The sequence below is a fragment of the Sapajus apella genome, unplaced genomic scaffold (genome assembly GCF_009761245.1).
Source record: "Sapajus apella isolate SASKATOON/1434 unplaced genomic scaffold, GSC_monkey_1.0 scaffold19, whole genome shotgun sequence".
NCBI classification, from domain to species: Eukaryota; Metazoa; Chordata; class Mammalia; order Primates; family Cebidae; genus Sapajus; species Sapajus apella.
Genome location: NW_022436959.1, coordinates 2,312,067 through 2,331,326, shown reverse-complemented (window position 1 = coordinate 2,331,326; position 19,260 = coordinate 2,312,067). Strand labels below are relative to the sequence as shown.

The following is a 19,260-nucleotide window of genomic DNA, read 5'->3' as shown; positions in this document are numbered from 1 at the left end:
AAAAAAAAAAAAAAAAAAAAAAAAAAAAAAAAAAAAAAAAAAAACAGAGAGAGAGAGAGAGAGAGAATAAAATGGCCAGGCATGGTAGCTCATGCCTATAATCCCAGCAGTTTGGGAGGCCCAGAGTGGGTGGATCATGTGAGGTCAGGAGTTTGAGACCAGCCTGGCAAACATGGAGAAACCCTGTCTCTGCTAAAAATAAAAAAAATTAGCCAGGTGTGGTGACACGTGCCTGTAATCCCAGCTACTCAGGAGGTTTGGGCAGGAGAATCGCCTGAACCTGGGAGGTAGAGGTTGCAGTGAGCCGAGATCATGCCACTGCACTCCAGCCTAGGTGACAGAGCGAGACATCATCTCAAAATAATAGTAAGATTAACACCCATGTACCCATTATCCAGTTTAAGAAACAGAATAGTATGAGTACATTAGAGGCCCCTCATGTGCCTGCATTAGTATTTCGCAGCAGCTACTGACACATCTCAAATGTCATTGATGTAAAACACACACACGCATACGCTGATGTCCCTCTTACACGACAGTCCGTGCAGGCTCAAGAGCTGTCCTTGCCACCTCCAAGAGTAATGTAAGCCCCTGCCTCTGGCCCCAATGAAACACAAGCTCTGGAACAAATTTAAGACTGTTAAGAGTCTTAACAGTAATTTAAGGCTCATCATTTCACCACCTTGGAATTTTTGCTTTTAGTTAAGTAAAATAAATAAAGAGACGGCACACAGAACTTACATCTGCTTTTAGCTGCCTTTCTCAAAGAGTGACACATCTCTGCCTTCTTCAGTAAGAACTCCATACAGCCTCGACTTAACTCTAAAGGGGTTAGAACTATGGCCTTCTTTTATGTCTGAACAACACTGCCCATCACACATTGCCTCTGCCACAGTGTCCTTATCCCCAACCGATAACCCCTTCCTGCCTTCTGTGTTAGTTGCTCCTTTGCTTTTCTTTAAATAGTGTTGTAAAAATTGCCTAGGAATCAGAAATCTGTGTAAGAGAAAGAGAATAGCAACACTATTCCATAAGTGTTCCCAACGGAAGAGAGGATGGCAAAATGAGCATCACAGGCTGGCTTCCACTTCCCTGAGAATCTGCGAGAGCCCTTTCTAGGAAGGTCTGCAGGCAAGGTCATGGCTGAGTCATGGAAATCATAAACTAACAGAGTTGGGGCATCTGACATAACTATAATGTGAACCACCTACTACATCCCTATCAGAAAGAGCTTTAGGGAGGAGGCTGCTCTGTATTTTCTTCTAAATTCGCAGCACTCCTCTGTCAGCCCTCAAGAGGAGTTCAAAGCTAACCCAAGCATCAAGGGGAGAGCAGCAGCTTTATTAGCATTGAGTCAAGAGAAGAATCAGGACCAGCCTCCCCCAGGCATTCTTCCTCAGTTCACACAGACGGCACTATGACAGCAGGGATCTTGTGACAATGGCCCTCAACTCACAGATGCTGCCTTCCAGCTCCGGTATTGGCTACCAGCCTGGGAGCTCCCTTCATCATAAGCCTATGGGTTTCCTACACCTCTCTCCTGCTTTGAATCTCCAGATTCCAGTGCCTCCTAGCTCCTTCTTCCTTGGTTTACTCTTTATCATTTGTTATTCTTTGAACATAGGAAGCTTTCGTTATTTTAAGGTTGTAACTCATAACTCCAGTGTCTGGAGTCCTGAGGGCCTTTTCTATTGCCTGTTCTTTCTGCTGGAAACACATCCCCCCGCACCCAGCAGCTTCTTAAGAAACGGTGTATGAGAGGTAAGTTTTTTGAGAAAATGCATGTGCATTTTTGAGTTTGCAACATATTTTTTATGACCATCATAGAATGACAGCACGACATTCCATCAAGTGTACTATGGTTTGGCTGTGTCCCCACCCAAATCTTAACTTGACTTGTAATCCCCATAATCCCCATGTGTCATAGGAGGAACCTGGTGGGAAGTTATTGAATCATGGGGGCATTTTCCCCATGCTGTTCTCATTAATAGTGAGTTCTCACAAGATCTGATGGTTTTATGAGTGTCTGGCATTTCCCCTGCTGGCTCTCATTCTCTCTCCTGCTGCCCTGTGAAGAGGTGCCTTCCACCATGATTGTAAGTTTCCTGAGGCCTCTCCAGCCATGCAGAACGGTGAGTCAATTAAACCTCTTTTCTTTATAAATTACCCAGTTTCGGGTATTTCCCTATAGCAACCTGAAAACTGACTAACAACAGAGTGGATACATCCTATTTTACCATACTATGCCCTCTTTTAAGATATTTACATTGTTTTCTATTTTTCACTACTATTAATAATGCTGCAGTGAGCATCTTTCTGCATATGGTACCCTCTGTGGACCAGGTAACCCGGTGGCACAAACACATGACTAACAGACAAACATGGGATTATGCTTTCCTAAGAGTCTGAGGTACAAAATGGCCTCCCACAAAAATTAAATTTCTCTGAGGTCTTTGTGTGTGACTTAATTACACATGCTAATTTTGCATTTTAATCCATATCTATGATGGTTTTGACATTGAATAATAATCTTTTAAATTACTTACCAGTCATCTCATCTGTGGCGCCAATTTTAGCTGCCACTTCTCTGAAACCTCCACAACCACACCTTACACAATCCATCTCTCAGGTTCCAGTCTTGCATCCAAACCTGGACCCCACCTCCTGGAAGTCTGTCTTCTGCTCTTCCTCCCTGTTACCTCCAACTCATCATATTTAGAACTGAACACAGCATCCCTGATCCACCTCAAACCTGCCTCTAACCCTTATTCCAGCCTAGAGTATGAAGACTCTATTTCCATTATAAATCTACCAGGTATCGGTCAATTTAATGATGGAAGACTTTTATTCACTGGAGGTTTCTCACAAGAAAATCAATGAAGATGGTTAAAGTATTACCAAGGGACTGCTACCCACTTCCCTTTGACCGGAGTGAGTGAGGACTCTTAGTCATTCTAGAGGGGCTCAGAGCACCCCCAGGGCCCAGAAGCCCTGGCAGTGACTGGCTTGGGAAAGAAGAGTGGAGGGAAGTACTGGATGACGGGAAGAAAGAGAGAATCAAACACTTCTCTCTGAATGCAACTTTGTAAAAGGACTGGGCTACAAGGAACCCAGTCTTTTATTCAAATTACTTCACATTACTTATAACTGAACCTCAGTTTCCTCAGTTATAAAACAAGTAGTAACAGCTGTTCACCTTGAAGACACATTATTAATTCTTACATTTAATAAATATTTCTAGAATATTATCTATAGAGTTGGTGCTAAGGATAACACAATAACAGGACATAGTTCCTGCCTTCAGGGTCCCTGTGGTCTGCTTGTGAGAGAGACCCAAGGAAAGAGGCAATTACAGTATAGTAGAGTAAGTGTTTCCCAGGTATGCACAAAATGAGCACATGACTTTGTAGTGCTTAGCAAATGTTAGAGTGTTGTACAAACATTGGCTTTATTAGTACTGGGCACTCCTGATCCTATTCAGGGGTGTCTAACTACTCTTGCTCTTTCCTCCACACCAAGCCAGGAGGCAGAAGGCCAGCTTTGGTCCCCACAGCCTCTTCTAAGGACAACTGATACTGGAGCCTCTGCTGAAGGGGCAGAACCAAGTAAGCCCTGAAACTGATCCCACCTCACTCTCAGGCAGCAGGTGATGGAACCGGTTGGCACTAAGCCCAGGCAGCAAGTCGATATGCTGACTTTTGACACGTAATATTGTCTAGCAAGAAACTTTGTGTTGAGCCAGTCAGGTTCCTTCTTTTGGGAATCTGAACTAGGAAACACAGTAGGAATCCAGCAGTCAACAACAGGGCTAAAACTGGAAAAGTGCATAGAAACAAGACATGAGGCAGAAATGGGAAGATGAAGGGTCATGGCAGGCAGTGGTTACTAAGAAGCTATAAGTAGACACAAGTATTCCAAGCAGAAGGAAAGACTGAAAACATCTGTAGTGAGAGGATTGCGGAAAAGATGCACCAAAAAAAACTGATGCTGGCCAGGCACGGTGGCTCACACCTGTAATCCCAGCACTTTGGGAGGCTGAGGAGGATGGATCACCTGAGGTCAGGAGTTCAGGACCAGCCTGGCCAACATGGCGAAGCCCTGTCTCTACTAAAAATACAAAAATTTGCTGAGGTGCCATCATGTATGCCTGTAATCCCAGCTACTCAGGAGGCTGAGGCAGGAGGATCACTTGAACCCAGGAGGCAGAGGTTGCAGTGAGCTGAGATCATGCCACTGCACTCCAGCCTGGCAACAGAGAAAGACTACATCTCAAAAAACAAAACGAAACAAAAAGACAGAAAACTGATGCTATTACAGACTCCTTAGGCCATGAGAACAGCAACAGGGGGTATCGCTGGTCCTGCAGGTGACTCCCCACTGCCCCTGATTCTTCCTCTTTCACAAAAATAAATAAATAAATAAATAAAATCAAATCCTACAAAGCCAAACTGAAAGGAGACCTTTGAGCACACAAAAAATAATATTCACTCTATAGTGTATTGATTAATTGAATTCTCAGATACACTTCTCTTACTATTTTTAAAATTACTGTCTTCTACGTGCAAAATCTAGATGGAAGATGCAATTAACTTTCATGACATCAGATACTATTTGACTCTCTGCTTGCAGGCCATCATCAAACTTCCCTCATGAGAAAATCCTAACTGTAAACAAGAAAGCAAATATCTCCCAAAAGCTCATTGGAGAAACGGCTGATTCTAGCACCAGAGCAGAAAACATACAAGATGAGCCTGGAACTTCATATTTTGCCAGGAAATAAGCAAATCCTCAAAAAAAAAAGTCTCAATGATGGGAATATAGTAAAGAAACACAGCATCACTAATTAGCATGGAAATGCAAATCAAAACCACAATGAGATGTCATCTTACAAAATGGCTATGATCAAAAAGACAGAAAATAAGGAGCTTAAGGCCACGGAGAAAGAGCAAGGTTGTACACATGCACAACGTATAAAATAAATATCCATGAGTCCACACCAAAACAAATAAATGGATTGAATAAATAAATAATTGGGAGGCAAGAGACAAATCCCCCATAGAAAAGATTTCCAAATAATTTACATAGATACTCCATCCTCAAAGCAGTGAGACATAACTCCCTGCTCCTTCTTGGCTGTACACAGTGACTTCCTTATAAAGAGCTCGGTGTGGAAGGCAGGTGGGAATTACTTTACAGTGGGGAAACCTGACAAATACTACCAGGTGGCCAGGTGGTGAAGGTCAATATCATGTTGATACTTTGTTGTTGTTGTTTTGTTTTGTTTTGTTTTTTGAGATGGAGTCTCGCTATATTGCCCAGGCTGGAGTGCAGTAGCACAACCTCGGCCCACTGCAATCTCCACCTCCTGGGTTCAAGCAATTCTCCTGCCTCAGCCTCCTAAATAGCTGGGGTTACAGGCACCCACCACCATGCCTAGCTAATTTCTGTATTTTTTTAGTTGAGTCAGTGTTTTACCATGTTAGCCAGGCTGGTCTTGAACTCCTGACCTCAAGTGATCTGCCTCAGCCTCCCAAAGTGCTGGGATTACAGGTGTGAGCCACCGCACCCAGAGATACTGTGTATTCTTGATATGATGTGATTAAAATGGCACTTTACCCCTGTTGTCTTCCTCCTAAAAACACATAACTCCAGTTTAATCATGAGAAAAATATCAGACAAATCCCAAGTCAAGAGACATCCTATAAAAATACTCAATCCATACTCTCAAAAATATCAAGGCCATCAAAAACAAAGAAGTCTGAGAAACTGTCACAACCTAGAGTGGCATAAATAGATGTGACATCTAAATTTACTGTCATGTCTTGGAATCTTGGAGGGGATTCTAGAACAGAAAAGAGACATTAGATAGACTAAGGAAATCTAAATAAAGTATGGAATCTAGTTAATAATAATGTATCAATATTGGTTCATTAATTGCAACAAACCTATGGTACAAAGGTAAGCTGGTAAAATAGGAGGAACTGGGTGCAGAGAATATGGTAACTGTATCACCTTTGCAATTTTTCTGAAACTCTAAAACTGTTCTAACATTGGAAATTAAAGAAGTCAAAGAATCAAAAGCAGCATTAAGCAACTGGGGCCATCTTTATCTATATGTTTTTGTTTTAGACACTAATGATTAGATCCCTATAATAAAAGACAAGGTTTGGGGAAAAAAAAAAAAAAGTCTCCCAAGAGAATTGCTATGTAGGGCATGGGAATAAGGTGCTATTTTATTAAGCAAATACTATGGTCACAGAGGTGGATTTTCTGCTAATTCACTCTAAAATAGAGGCCGTCAAAAATTTAAATAGCTCTTGCCCAAACATAATGATCTGATTCAACCACCAGGAGCCACCTCTGGACAGAGAGGGAGACAACAGAGATCAATGCTTAAAGTCTTGCAGAAACTTCATTCCTTCTGTCTAGCACCAACAGTACCCTTGAGTCACCTGTAAAAGTGGCCAGGCTTATCCTCTACATTTTTCCATATGTTTGAAATATTCCATAATAATGTTAAGAACACTTTTATAACTTTTATTAACTTTCAATTCTGAAATAATTTCAAACTTGACCAGAAAATTTGCAAAAATAGCACAAAGAATACCCATATACCCTTTACCCAGCTTCCCCAAATGTTAACATTCTGCATAGCTATAGTACAACGACCAAAACCAAGAAGTTACATCAAAGCAATACTATTAGCTCACCTGCAGACTGCATCCAAAAGTCACCAGTCGTCCCACTGAGCTCCTTTTCCTGGTTCAGGACTCATGGTGCAGGTACAGCTGCCATGTCTCCCTTCTCCTCCAATCTGGGACAGTTCCTCTGCCTTTGTCTTTCATCACCTTGACACTTTTGAAGAGTCGGTGTAAATCATTTAAACCCACTGAGTTTATGACAATCTCCCTAAAACTGTTTTGAACTCAAGGCAGCTCTTCAGCGAGCTGCCAGGCCATCAAGAAGCAACCTTGATATAGTTTCTCAAGCTAGACAATTTTGCAGCCTCAGCAGGAGGCTCTCCAGGAGGCGCACGGGAAAGTGGTACAACAGGGGTGGGAGCGCACCCCACTGGTATTACAGACAGCCAGTCTCCTTAGCATCTAACATGATGCCAAGCTCCTACGTGTCTAGATACCTCCAGCCACTGGTAGAAGACTCTAAGGAGGTGGGTGGGTGTGTATTCCAATCCACTCACTAGGGCTTGGTGGGACCAGGAGTTCATGGTTGACTGAGCAAAACCCAGGCTGCTAGTACTGCATATTCTGGAACCACCTGGAGGCTACAGACTCCAGCTTTCCCAAAGTTTGGCGTCAGGGACCAGAATATCAGGGCCAAGAGCGTGAGCTGTCTTCCATGTTTTTTTCCTGCTCTGGAAAAAACATCCTCCCCTCCAGTGTCTCCAAGCCCTGAAGTAACTTCCTCCAAGGACCACCGTGGTAGAGATATGTGGTGTTACAGCACCATCTAGTGCTAAAAATAGTACAGTGCAGCCATACCATCCCTGCTGCTCCAGTCACAGCTCCTGGGGGTATAATTAAAAATTTAGCAGCATGTCGAGATTTAACAAGTTGACTCTAATTTCAAGGTGTGACAAGCCAGAGTAGTTTACCAGGGAAGAGGCATTGGAGTCAGATGAATCCCTTGTCTGCCCTTACCAATGTGCCTTGCTCTGATGGTCCCCAAACCTTACTTTCTCATAGTTAAAATGGGACTAATGCTGTATTTAACATTGCTATAATGTACCTGGCTAAGTCCTGAGGTCACAGAAAGTTCCAATAAGCATGTATACTGCCTCTCATCCTCCTCCCTACCCTCTTGTATACAGAGGATTTCCATGACAACCTGGAGCCATCCAAATGGAAGGGATCTTCCTCCATGAGCTGTGGTGTTCATCTAAAGAGCTGAACAACCTATAAAACCCTGAGGCCACACTATGGTTAGAAGCTGAAACTTAGAATCTGAGTTGGCTTATCTTGAATATCAGCTCTGACAGTTGCTGGTTTTTCCATCTGTAAAGCAGTGATAGTAGTGATGATGCCTGTCTCCTAAGGCTGTTGTGAGGATTAAATAGCTACGTGCAAAGCACTTAGAATGCAAGAATTTTTTAAACGTGAACTACCATTAATAAAATTTCTTAGTAATCTGGACCCAAAAAAAGCAGGAGGTGGGAAAGGCTCAGAGCCAGCATTTATGTGATTTATAAAAGACAGTGTTCCTTCTTGTCCTTTTGAATAGTACACCACCTCTCATGTTTTCCCCTAAACACACACATGCACACAATCTTCAAACACTTAAGAGACTGGCTCCTCTTTGACCAGCTCCAAGTCTGGCTTAGGTTCCTGGGCCATCACCAAGGTGAGGCAGGGCCACAGGGAAGCCCATCTGAGCTTCACAGACAGCACAAATACCCCAGCCATCATTCCTGGTAAAGCGAGCCCTTTATCATCATGAAATACCCCTCATACTCTAATAACACTTCTTACCTGAAAGTTTACTTTGTCTACTAAATACACCAGCTTCCTGTTGGTTAATACTTGCATGACAGTCCTTTTTCCATCCTTTTACTTTCAATCTTTCTTTTTCATTGTTTAAGGTATATTGTTTTTAATTCTCAGAGAAATTATATTTGTTCCTTATCCAGGGTGATATTATTACCTTTGAATTGGAATATTTAGTCCACATATGCTTGATGTAGGGATTGATGCATGTGGGTGTTTGTTTTCTATTTGTTCCCATCTATTTTTGCCCCCTTTTCTTTTTTTTTTTTTGCCTTCTTTGGGATTATTTCATATTCTCCTTCTGTTTTCTTGTTTTACATTCTCTTATCTTTTAGAAAATACTGTAAAAATTGAAACATATACCCCTTATTTATTAATTTCTAAAAGAAATCAGTGCCTTCATCATTTTCACTTCCAAGACAATTCAAGAACTTCAGAATGCTTTAATTCCATTTACCCAGGGGTCCCTAATCCCCAGGCTGTACTGGTCAGTGGCCTGTTAGGAACCAGGCAGGACAACAGGAGGTGTGCAGCAAGCCGGCAAGCATTACCGCCTAAGCTCCACCTCCTGTCAGAACAACAGCAGCATGAGATTCTCATAGGAGTGCAAACCCTATTGTGAACTGTGCATGAGGGATCTAGGTTGTGCACTCCTTATGACAATCTAATGCCTGATGGTCTGAGGTGGAACAGTTCTACCCCAACATTATCCTCCCACTTCCTCTACCCCTCCACTCACCACCATGAAAAAGTTATCTTCCATGAACTCTGGTACCAGAAAGGTTGAGGACCACTGCATTTACCTCCCTCCACACTTACGTGTTTTGGTCACGTATTTTAGTTCTTTATATATTTAAGACCCCATAAAGTAAAAGTTGCTTCATTCATTCAATATTTATTTAGTTTTATACACATACTTACCTTTTCCATTGCCTTTCAAATCCTTTCTGGACCTCCAGGCTGTGTTTTGTGATCGTTTTCCTTCTGCTCCAAGAACACCCTTTAGTACTTTCCTTTCATACTTCTGGTACTTTTCATTGGTGGCAAATTCTATTTTCCTTTGTCTGGACGTGTCTTTGGAAGGATAGTTTTACCTGATGGTCTTCTAGGTTGGCTATTAATTTTCTTGAAGTTCTTTGTGTTAGGAACAAGCTGCCTTAGAAAACTCCCTCCACACAAGCTGACCCCTTCCCCCCACTCTGATTGCTCTGCAGCTGCATTCCTGAACCCCTACCTAGGTGTCACATTAAGGCTGCCAGGTGTGCTACAATTAAGCAAAGCCTGATTACAGCCATCCAGGCAGCTCGAGGGAGGACAGAGAAAATAAATGTTTGTTATCCATACTTGTAAATTCCTGTTTGACACATTATCTGTAAAAAATCCTCGTTTCTCTTTTTTAAAACTGCCACCACAAAAGTCACAGATGTATTGTAGGTCTGTTACAAGTTGACAAACTATTTCTATGCCTATTACCAGTAGATAGATACCTCAGTCCTGAAACTCCCTTATGCCCCTATCACCCCATGTAAATCACTCATTTTGTAAGCTCGGGTCTGCCTCCTCTAATTGTTATGGAGCAGCCTGGCAGGTTAATAAAACTTGCTTGCCTGACTTCGGGTCTATTCTCCTTTCTCTCAGCCAACCTTACACTTTGAAGACACCATTCCATTTTTCTCTATCATTACTTCTGCTGAAATTCCCCTATCAAGGCTTGCTATTGGTCCTTTGATAGTAATATATACTTTTCCTCTGGCTACTTTTAAAATTAGTCTTTTTCAGTTTTACTATAATTAGGTATAATTTTCTTTGTAACTTATCATGCTTAGAGGTCAACAGAATTTCTTACTTATGTGGCTTAATGTCTTTCATCAATCTGGGGACATCCTTGACTCTTTGAATAGTTGTCTGCCCTATTTACTCCCAGCACCAGTCTGGATATTTTCTTATCTTTCATGTAATTACCTGTCTCTTAAGTTGTGTCTATCAGAGCCATCTACTGATTTCTTAAATTGTTATATTATTTTCCAGTTCTCTCCTGAAGTTGTTCCATTTGGTCATTTAATTCATGAACATTTTAATCAGTTACTGTAAGGTACCCGTCAGATAATGTGAACTATCTAAATTTCCTGGAGGTCTATCTGTTTCTATTGTTCACTTTCTCAATGTTAGTCAAATTGTGTTTTTGCATTCCTAATTTTTAAACAGGATTTGTCAACAATTAATAGAGAAAATTTGAGAAATTAGACCATGTCCTCCTCCCTCAGAGGTGCTTTTTGCTTCTGGCCATCCACTAGATCTAAGGCTGGGCTTTAGTCCTTGTGAGGACAGGTCCATATCCAGTTCACCTTTAATCAAAGAGAAGCCCTTTGGGGTCCCAAAAGAAAGCCTGGGGCGTTTTCCAGGGCCACTTCTACTTAGATCCCCAACTCTAATTTTTGTTCTCCATTAGTCTTCTAAAACTTCTGCTCAGTTTCTCAGCCCCTGCCCTTGAATTAGCAAGTCCCTTGAGGGGGAAATGAATAGTAACAAATGTAGGTCTCACCTCTCAGAATATTAGCCCTTGCTTTCTCAATAGGCCTCTGGTGCCTAAATAGATAGGTTTTCTCTTTTCCTCAGCAGAAGGGTTGGTACAAAACAAGCTCATCTCCCTTTGTTCAAGGCTAAACTCTCCACATTCCTTATATGCATAATTAATTTTGGAGTCCATGGTCTAGAGTAGAATAGACTTGGGTTCAGGTCACCATTGTGTTACTTACTAGCTGTGTGTCTTTCGGTGAGCTATTTAACTTCTTAAAGTCTTAGTGTCCCCATCTGGAAAACAGAAGTAACAGTGGTACCTGCCTTGACTTATTTTAAGGATTTTTTAAGATGCAGGCATAGCATTTAGCACAGAGCCAGGAATACAGCAAATACTTAAACATAAATAATACCAAGTTTTAAAGCATTCCAAGTAACAGCTGTTATCACTATGTAATGGAAAGGATGGCACAATAGCAGCCTGTCTCCCATACATCCTCTGTGAAAGAGTAACTTGGGAAACATCCTACACAGCTCTAAGTTTTTCCCACTTGTTCATCTTATGGCTTTGGAACACTTGGATGAAATAGCTTACTGCACCACATGAAATGGTTTGTGCAGGTGTTGCTATGCTCATTTTGGAAAGACGATCAATTGGAGGAAAGGTCTGAATTTAGCAGCAGGATCAAGAAAGTAAGCTTTGTCAAGAAGGCCCATGAAATTGGTCCCCTAAACTAGGGCCCCTCCAGGGTTTATCCCCAAAGTGTAATGGAAGGACAGGTGCAACCACTGAGGTTTGCTCTGGAAAGAGACAGGTCTTTTGCTGTCCTGCCCATATCAGGGCTGAGACTTCATTATCCTTGGGAAATGTTTTCCACTTACTAAGAATTCTGGACAGTAAAAGGGTCCTAGAGGCTTTGAAACAGGAACCCTTAGTAATTATTCTCTGCTCTCTGTAAGAAAAAACCTTTCTTTTGAATATTCCATAGTAATTTTTAATAAAAGGCTTGCATTGTTCACAATATATTCAAAAAGGATTATTATTGATTTTGCTTTGTTTTAAAATGTTTAGCTATTAAAACATCCAAAATATTAATGTGTATAAAATACAACAAACATCCTTTGTACTCACCACGAGGTAGGTTTCTTATCACTTTCCCAGGTTGCAGTTCCAATGTGCAATGCTAGCAATACCACCCGCAGATGTGAGCCAGCTGGCCAAAATGGGCCTCCCAGGAATGATCTGGTAGATGAGAACACCACACGCCAGAGCTTGGCAGTCCTGCACATCCAGCAGCACCATTCCAGATACCATAGACCTTAGGGTATGACTTACACCAGACTTCAAAAAAACTGATGTATCACATTACAGTCATTCAACAGTGAGGCAAAACAGCCACTGGGACTGTACATTTGAGGCTCCAAATACGACCTTTCCTCCCACTAATTTACAAAGCCTTATTTCAACAGCAAAACTGCCACTAGGACTGTACACTTGGGGCTCCAAATATGACCTTTCCTCCCAGTAATTTGCAAAGCCTTATTTCAACAGTGATGGTACAAAGAGCCAGAGAAACTAGTTAGTATACTGGTAAGCTATGGCATCTAATTATGTCACCAAAGTATGGTATGAATGTCTCCAATTCTCCAGCCCTCCAGATGACCCTTTTCTTTTACTCACCTAACATGATCTGATCCTCTCACTGAAGATCTAGTCTTTACGGTAATGTATAGCAATGTAAGAAGTCCTAAAAGTGTTTATATTCCAGAAACATATATCCTGGTTGTTACTAGTCAACATCTGGCCTTGAGACCAGTGTCTGATTACCTCAGCCACCTAGGTACCGTCTGGCCCCAGTATGGACACAGCCCCTTCCTAAATCATCCAAAACACGGCTGACACTAGGTTGCAGTTTTTGACAAAGACTTACTGAATGTGAGGCTAACACATGGGAATTAACAATGCAGGAAAAATAATTAACAGTGGCTCATGCATTCCAGTGTTCTTAGAACCCTTCACAGGAGTTTATAACCAGGATCTTTCTCCTTAGGCCCCAGCCTGCTGCTAGGAGGCAGGGACCTGCTCATTTCCTCCAGAGGGGTGGTCCCACAATGCTGACCATCCCCACTGAATTCTACAGCTCCAATTCTCTACTCTCCAGCTCCCAAAAGAAATGAAACTGATCAGCCTCATAATTATCGCTGCATTGTCTCCCCACCCTGTACCTGCATTAGGCTCTGACCCATGGAGCATTTCTACCAGCTTTGATAGTTCATTTATTTAGCTCCCAGGTTAAAATCCAGACCCTTCTTCTGGATGGAATAATTGCATCAGTCTTGAAACCAGCCATCCCTAATCATGGATCCAAACTGTTCAAATGTGCCACAGGTCACTCTGCTGAACGTCTGCCAATTCTGTTTTTTTCCTATTGCAAACAATGCAATGATTATCTGGAAAGCTGAGTCTCACACATGAATGACATCCTTTCAAACTTCTGCTGGCACTTATCCAGGACTGAACTAAATTCCAGGTTCTCCCCAACTTCATCCATTCTATATAGTGAGAGAAACAAGGAAATAAATGTAAACTGCAACAGTTTTAAAGGCAAAGTAATAAACTGTGCTTCCAAGGAAAAGCCTCCCAAAGAATTGGCACTTATGCCGAGATCTGATGAGTGATTAGTGTTAGTGAGGTAAAGAAGGAAAAGAAACTGCAGATGTTTGCAGCAAAAGAACAGCTATTTTAAAAGTTCTGTGGCTGGAAGAGCAGCCTAGTTAAAACAGGAATTAAGGGGAGCTCAAACTGACAGGAAGCGAGGGCACAACCTTTCGAGATTTTTGTAAGCCATGTTCATTAGTCTCATCTGTATTCTGGGAATAACAGGATGACACTGAATGATTCTGTGCACAACTTGAAAATCTGATACTTGCTGGAAAGGCTATATTCTATTTTACGTTCCCCTACAGTTTCACCAACACTGAATTTCATCTTATGAATCTGGTAGTTTTAACTACTAGATACTACTTTTTTTCATATTTATTACCCATTTCCTATTGGAGTGATTATTTTTTTACTAGATACAATTTTTTTTTTTTTTTACTGGACTGAATTTAAGACTTCATTTATCACTTTTTCTATCTTTTTTCCCCTAATTATTTGCCTTTCAATTACTTATGTCAAAACATTATATACTTAGCAATCTTTAAAGATTCTGCCATTCTCTCATTTCAATGTTATATAAATTTTCACCTACATATTCTTATTATTCCCACGATTTGATTGTTCATATTCAGTCATGACCTCTTAACATTTATAAATAGAAATCTAACTTTACTTTTCAAAGGGTTAACCAGTCATCCCTTGAAAATGTCACTTTTATCATTATAAGCAAACAAATCAGAAAATAATTTATGGATGTTTTCTTAATCTTCTACTCTGTTCTGTTACCTAATCATATACTCCTGGGCCAGTACCACACTCATAACTCAATAGTGCATTTCATGTGAGATGAAGTTCTCCCATCCATATTTGTTTTACTTAGCTATCTAATAAGAAACTGCCTTCTTATGACGTATTAAATTGGCTTGCACAGGGATTTTTAAATCAATTAATGAGGTTTCAGACAATCTAACTAGGAGATATCCATCTGGAATGGAAAGAGGTGTAAATGACCTTTAAGACTTCAACCCTTCAAAACAACTACTAAAATTCACATAAATTTTTGCATGTAATGGGGGAAGAGTTTGAACAAATATCCCATAAGAATGTTTACCATAATTGACTTTTTATTTAAAAAATTACAGGGAGCAATTTCCAGCATATCTTATGTTATAAAAGTACTGCCTGTATCAAACATTTTATATCACTTTAATTCCATTGAAGAGCTGCCTTTTTCTGTTAAGGTACTGATTCCAATTGATGGGATACATGCCCTTAAAATAGAAAGTTTCCATTACTTATTCAAATGTCAAAATTAAGATTATTGAGAAGTTTATTGCTTTATGGCTGGGCAAGATGCTACTAGCACATTTTAGGTAAATAATATCCTTTATTAAAAACTATGAGGTCATTCTGTTTAAAACTTTCAAGATAATTCACAGAAAATAGATATATTTATTCAAATTAAACATTAAAGGGCTGGGCTACTAGCTATAGACATTTATATGTGAAGCAGCTCTTTTTTTGTTTTTGAGACTGAATCTCACTCTGTTGCTCAGGCTGGAGTGCAATGGCCCAATCTCGGCTCACTGCAACCTCTGCCTCCTGGATTCAAGCAATTCTCCTGCCTCAGCCTCCTGAGTAGCTGCGATTACAGACGAGTGCCACCACACCTGGCTAATTTTTTTGTATTTTTAGTAGAGGCTGGGTTTTACCATGTTTGTCAGGCTGGTCTCAAACTCCTGACCTCAGATGATCCACCCACCTCGGCCTCCCAAAGTGCTGGAATTACAGACGTGAGCCATGGCGCCTGGCCAATAAAGCAGCTCTTTAAAGAATAAGACACAAAAATAGGTCTGTCTTGGTATACTATACATAATTGAAATGAGTAACACCTGGAAGACCAATATTGTTACACTATGTTCTGTTAGGATCTTAAAAAAAAATCAAACATTTAGTAGTCCTTTTGTGCTTAAAATATTCATATGCATGAGAAGCCTAAAGAAAAAAACACCTCTGTACATCATGATGAAAAGAAAGTTATAAATTTTTTTGAAATTGCACTGTTATTTAAACCTCTTTCCTAAAGTCAGACCCTCCTTGTAGCTGGCACAGTTTTTCAGGTCAATTGGCAACCTGGGGAGGCCCCTCTGGTATTAGTGAAGTAAAGAAGGTGGTGATGAAAGACCAAGCTGAAGCCATTAATCCAGGCCTCTGAATTGCACTGGCATCTTCACCTGCATCTTCTCCACTTTCATCTTCAAGCCCATCATCCATAAGACGCTCCTTTGAAGCAAAACAAGAAGCATAACGTGAACAAGTATTAGTTCATGATAGAAGAGAGTTAAATTCTTCTTTGCAGAACAAAGGAATATGAAGTGCTATACATGTGGTCATTAGAAATCTTTAAGGCCAAAACTGATAAATTCCTCAGTGATCCAGTATAAAGGGGACAACTGCCAATGCAATACAATAAATGCTCACCATGTGTATAATTTTATTTCTAGGCTATTTTCAGGAAAAAAATGTTAGTTCTTCCCATTTAGTTCTAATATATGACTGATTCGGTATTATATTCTAAGTTATCCCAGATGAAACCACCACAATTTATGTTAACTTGCTTTGATGTGCCATTTCACAAATACTTATGGAACAACCATCCAATATTCTTTCATCATGTTGGTGCCATGCAGTGCTGGGAAAATCTCTGTATCTAAAGTATAAAAAAGTTTCAATTACATACCATTTCTTCAAGTTCCAAGTTGTTTGCATTTTGCCCATCATTGTTAACTTCGGGATTATTGTTGGGAGCCTGCTGATGACCTCCTTCTTGCCTAAAAGGGAACCATCCAGCTTGGTGTCTATTCAGTAAAATAAAGAGAAAATAAAATAAGTCACAGTTCTTTTTATTTGTAATACTATAAAATGTTTAAATTAGTGTCGTACAAGAGAAAAATGATTAGAACTATAATAAATAAAAAGACCAAATCTCCCACTTCAGGCCAGTGAAATACCCTTGTCAAAGCAATGACAGCAAAACAAAAGAAACCCAAATCTCTAAGTCTATCATGGACTTCATTGGCTCTATGCTAGTTATTAAGACATATCAGGAATCATAAATCTTTTCTAGTATTTTTCAAAATGAAATACAACTTAGATATTTGTTTGCCCCTTGGAGAGAAGGGAGCAGGGGAAAAATAGTCTAGCTACAAAAAAAAAATCTGGTTTATACCTATAGGGCTTACTGTTGGCAATTCTAATCAAAGAGGATGGCTTTATGCAGTAGTGCATCATATATTTCTTAAATTCTAAATAATGGATAGAGTATGTCTCACTGAATAAACAATTTTTATAAAATGCAGTAAACAAAAATTCTGCTTCTAAATAATTCTGATAAATATTCTCACTCAACAAAACCTGCCCTTGCTTTTGGTATCAAAAACATGCTAGATATCTAAAGCCCAGCATTCATATTCCTTCACTCAAAATTCACAACAGACCAGATTCTGTGCTGAACAGTTGCAGAAATTAAAAGAAACCACAAAAAGTTAATAAACATCACTCACAAATAAACCAGTAGCATGGCTCCCATTACCATGATAAACCGACTAAAAGAAGAATAGAAGTATACAATGCTAAGGAGAATCGCAGCTCGTGAGAACGTGTACATCCAGTCTAGCCAGTCTCGATTGAAGTCTTCTTCATTTAGTACTGGGCCTCCCTGTGCATTCATTTGAACATTTTCATTCATGGGTTGATTTTCTTGGGCCACTAGGTTTGGAGCTGGTGGGGGTTCTTCTCCAGGAACATGTGCCAAATTTAGAGGCTGTGAAGCAGTAGGCTGGGTTGGGTTGACATTTGATGTGGCCTGAGCTGAAACTGCAGCTTGACTGAAATAGTCACCAAAATAAATATTAAAAAGAAAAAAAAAAAACTTTACTATACCATATTTTTAAACTTCTTGGGGAGCTATATGTATTTTTCATAAACCTAATATGAAATATCCCAACTCCTGCACCACATTTCTTAGGTAAGTGCAAATTCCAGTGGAAAAGTGGAGCCAAGGTTGATGGTAGATGTCACACAGGAAAGGATGTTCTCTTAGCCTGGTAGTGTACGATGACAGGGGAAAGGCGAAGACATGAGAGCAGCCATGTTAACCACTCTTGCCTCTCTTTCAATCAATTACCTTATAAGCTAATGCGATGTCCAAACCTTTTCATGAATGACCCCTTTTGGTGTTCTACATGGGATGAAAATTCTCAAGCCCATCACCTACTTCTTTGTCAGACCCATGTTCTGAAAGACTTGTCTAAAAATATATACTATTATTATCCTATGTGTCAACTGTCAATGATAAATGATTTGTATTAGTATTCTAAAATTCTAACTACATCTCAGATAACAACTCTTTCACCCCAATACTGATTTGAAAGAACTCCAACTGGAGACCACTGGTCCCTGTCAAGTTAGAAAGAATTGTGATCCTCAGATTTGCTTATAATTTGATTGCTTAAATTTTCCCAGTAAAGAATAAATTTCCCAGTAAAGTGATAATAAACCTTAGATTTGCTTTAAATTATCCAACAGAAGGGGAAAAGTTGTAAAATAAGACTGACATGAATTGATAAATGTCAAAGCTGGGTGATGGGTACACATGGATTCCTTTTACTACTCTACCTTGTTATGTTTTTAAATTTTTCTACAATAAGTTAACAATCAGGATAGCAAAGGAAAGTTAAATAAATGGTTCCCAGGCTACAAAATCCTATTTAAGCCAGTATGATAGTAACTTTTATCTGTACAGGGCTTTTTGGTTTAGAAAACACAATTCCTACTTCATGGATATTCTGATACACAGGTGAGTTACTTTATCTTAAAGAGGAGAATCTGAGGCTCCGAAGTTAAATGATGTACACAGAGCATATTATTTAGCAGCAAGCATAATAAGCACCCCTTATCTTACACAGTTCTTGTGAGGTTCACAAAAGAGACAAGGTGGGGTACAGCATCCAGCAGAGTACTGAGCACAAAGCAGTCACTCAAATGATAATCATTACCATGGCAACATGTAAGGTACAAACATCCTGCCTGGAGCCAACGGCTTATGGGATACAAGGTTCATAAAGCAGCTTAGCTTTATGGGGAAAGGTCTGGAGGAAGAACAAGGATGTAGACTTCACAGTAAGCAAGAGAATCAGATGATATCTGGGTGGTTGCGGGAATAACTGACTTAATTATGTGTTAAGAAATGCAACCTGGCAAACCGGGCATGGTGGCTCACACCTGTAATCCCAGCACTTTGGGTGGCTGAGGCAGGTGGATGGGTCACTGGATATCAGGAGTTCAACATCAGCCTAGCCAATGTGGCAAAACCCCCATCTCTACTAAAAATACAAAAATTACCCAGGTGTGGTGGCACACTTTTGTAATCTCAGCTACTTGGAGGCTGAGGCATGACAATTGCTTGAACCCAGGAGGAAAAGGCTGCAGTGAGCCAAGATTGCACCCCTGCACTCAAGGCAACAGAGCGAGACTCTATCTCAAAAAAAAAAAAAAAAAAAAAAAAAAAAAAAAAAAAAA

General features: G+C 40.2%; 1 protein-coding gene across 3 annotated transcripts in view; it reads right to left on the bottom strand.

Annotated features, from left to right (window-relative positions):
* Window positions 1-14,089: 14,089 nt before the first annotated feature.
* The window catches only part of HERPUD2 (HERPUD family member 2), a 49,525-nt gene continuing 44,354 nt past the window's right edge, over window positions 14,090-19,260 (bottom strand). For all 3 annotated transcript variants that reach the window (XM_032286809.1, XM_032286810.1, XM_032286811.1), the window contains 3 exons: window positions 17,244-17,567; window positions 16,421-16,538; window positions 14,090-15,963 (listed from right to left, as the gene is read on the bottom strand). In XM_032286809.1, coding sequence (XP_032142700.1) covers window positions 15,802-15,963; window positions 16,421-16,538; window positions 17,244-17,567 — 604 coding nt within the window. In that variant the 3' untranslated portion in view covers window positions 14,090-15,801. The remainder of the gene's footprint in view (window positions 15,964-16,420; window positions 16,539-17,243; window positions 17,568-19,260) is intronic.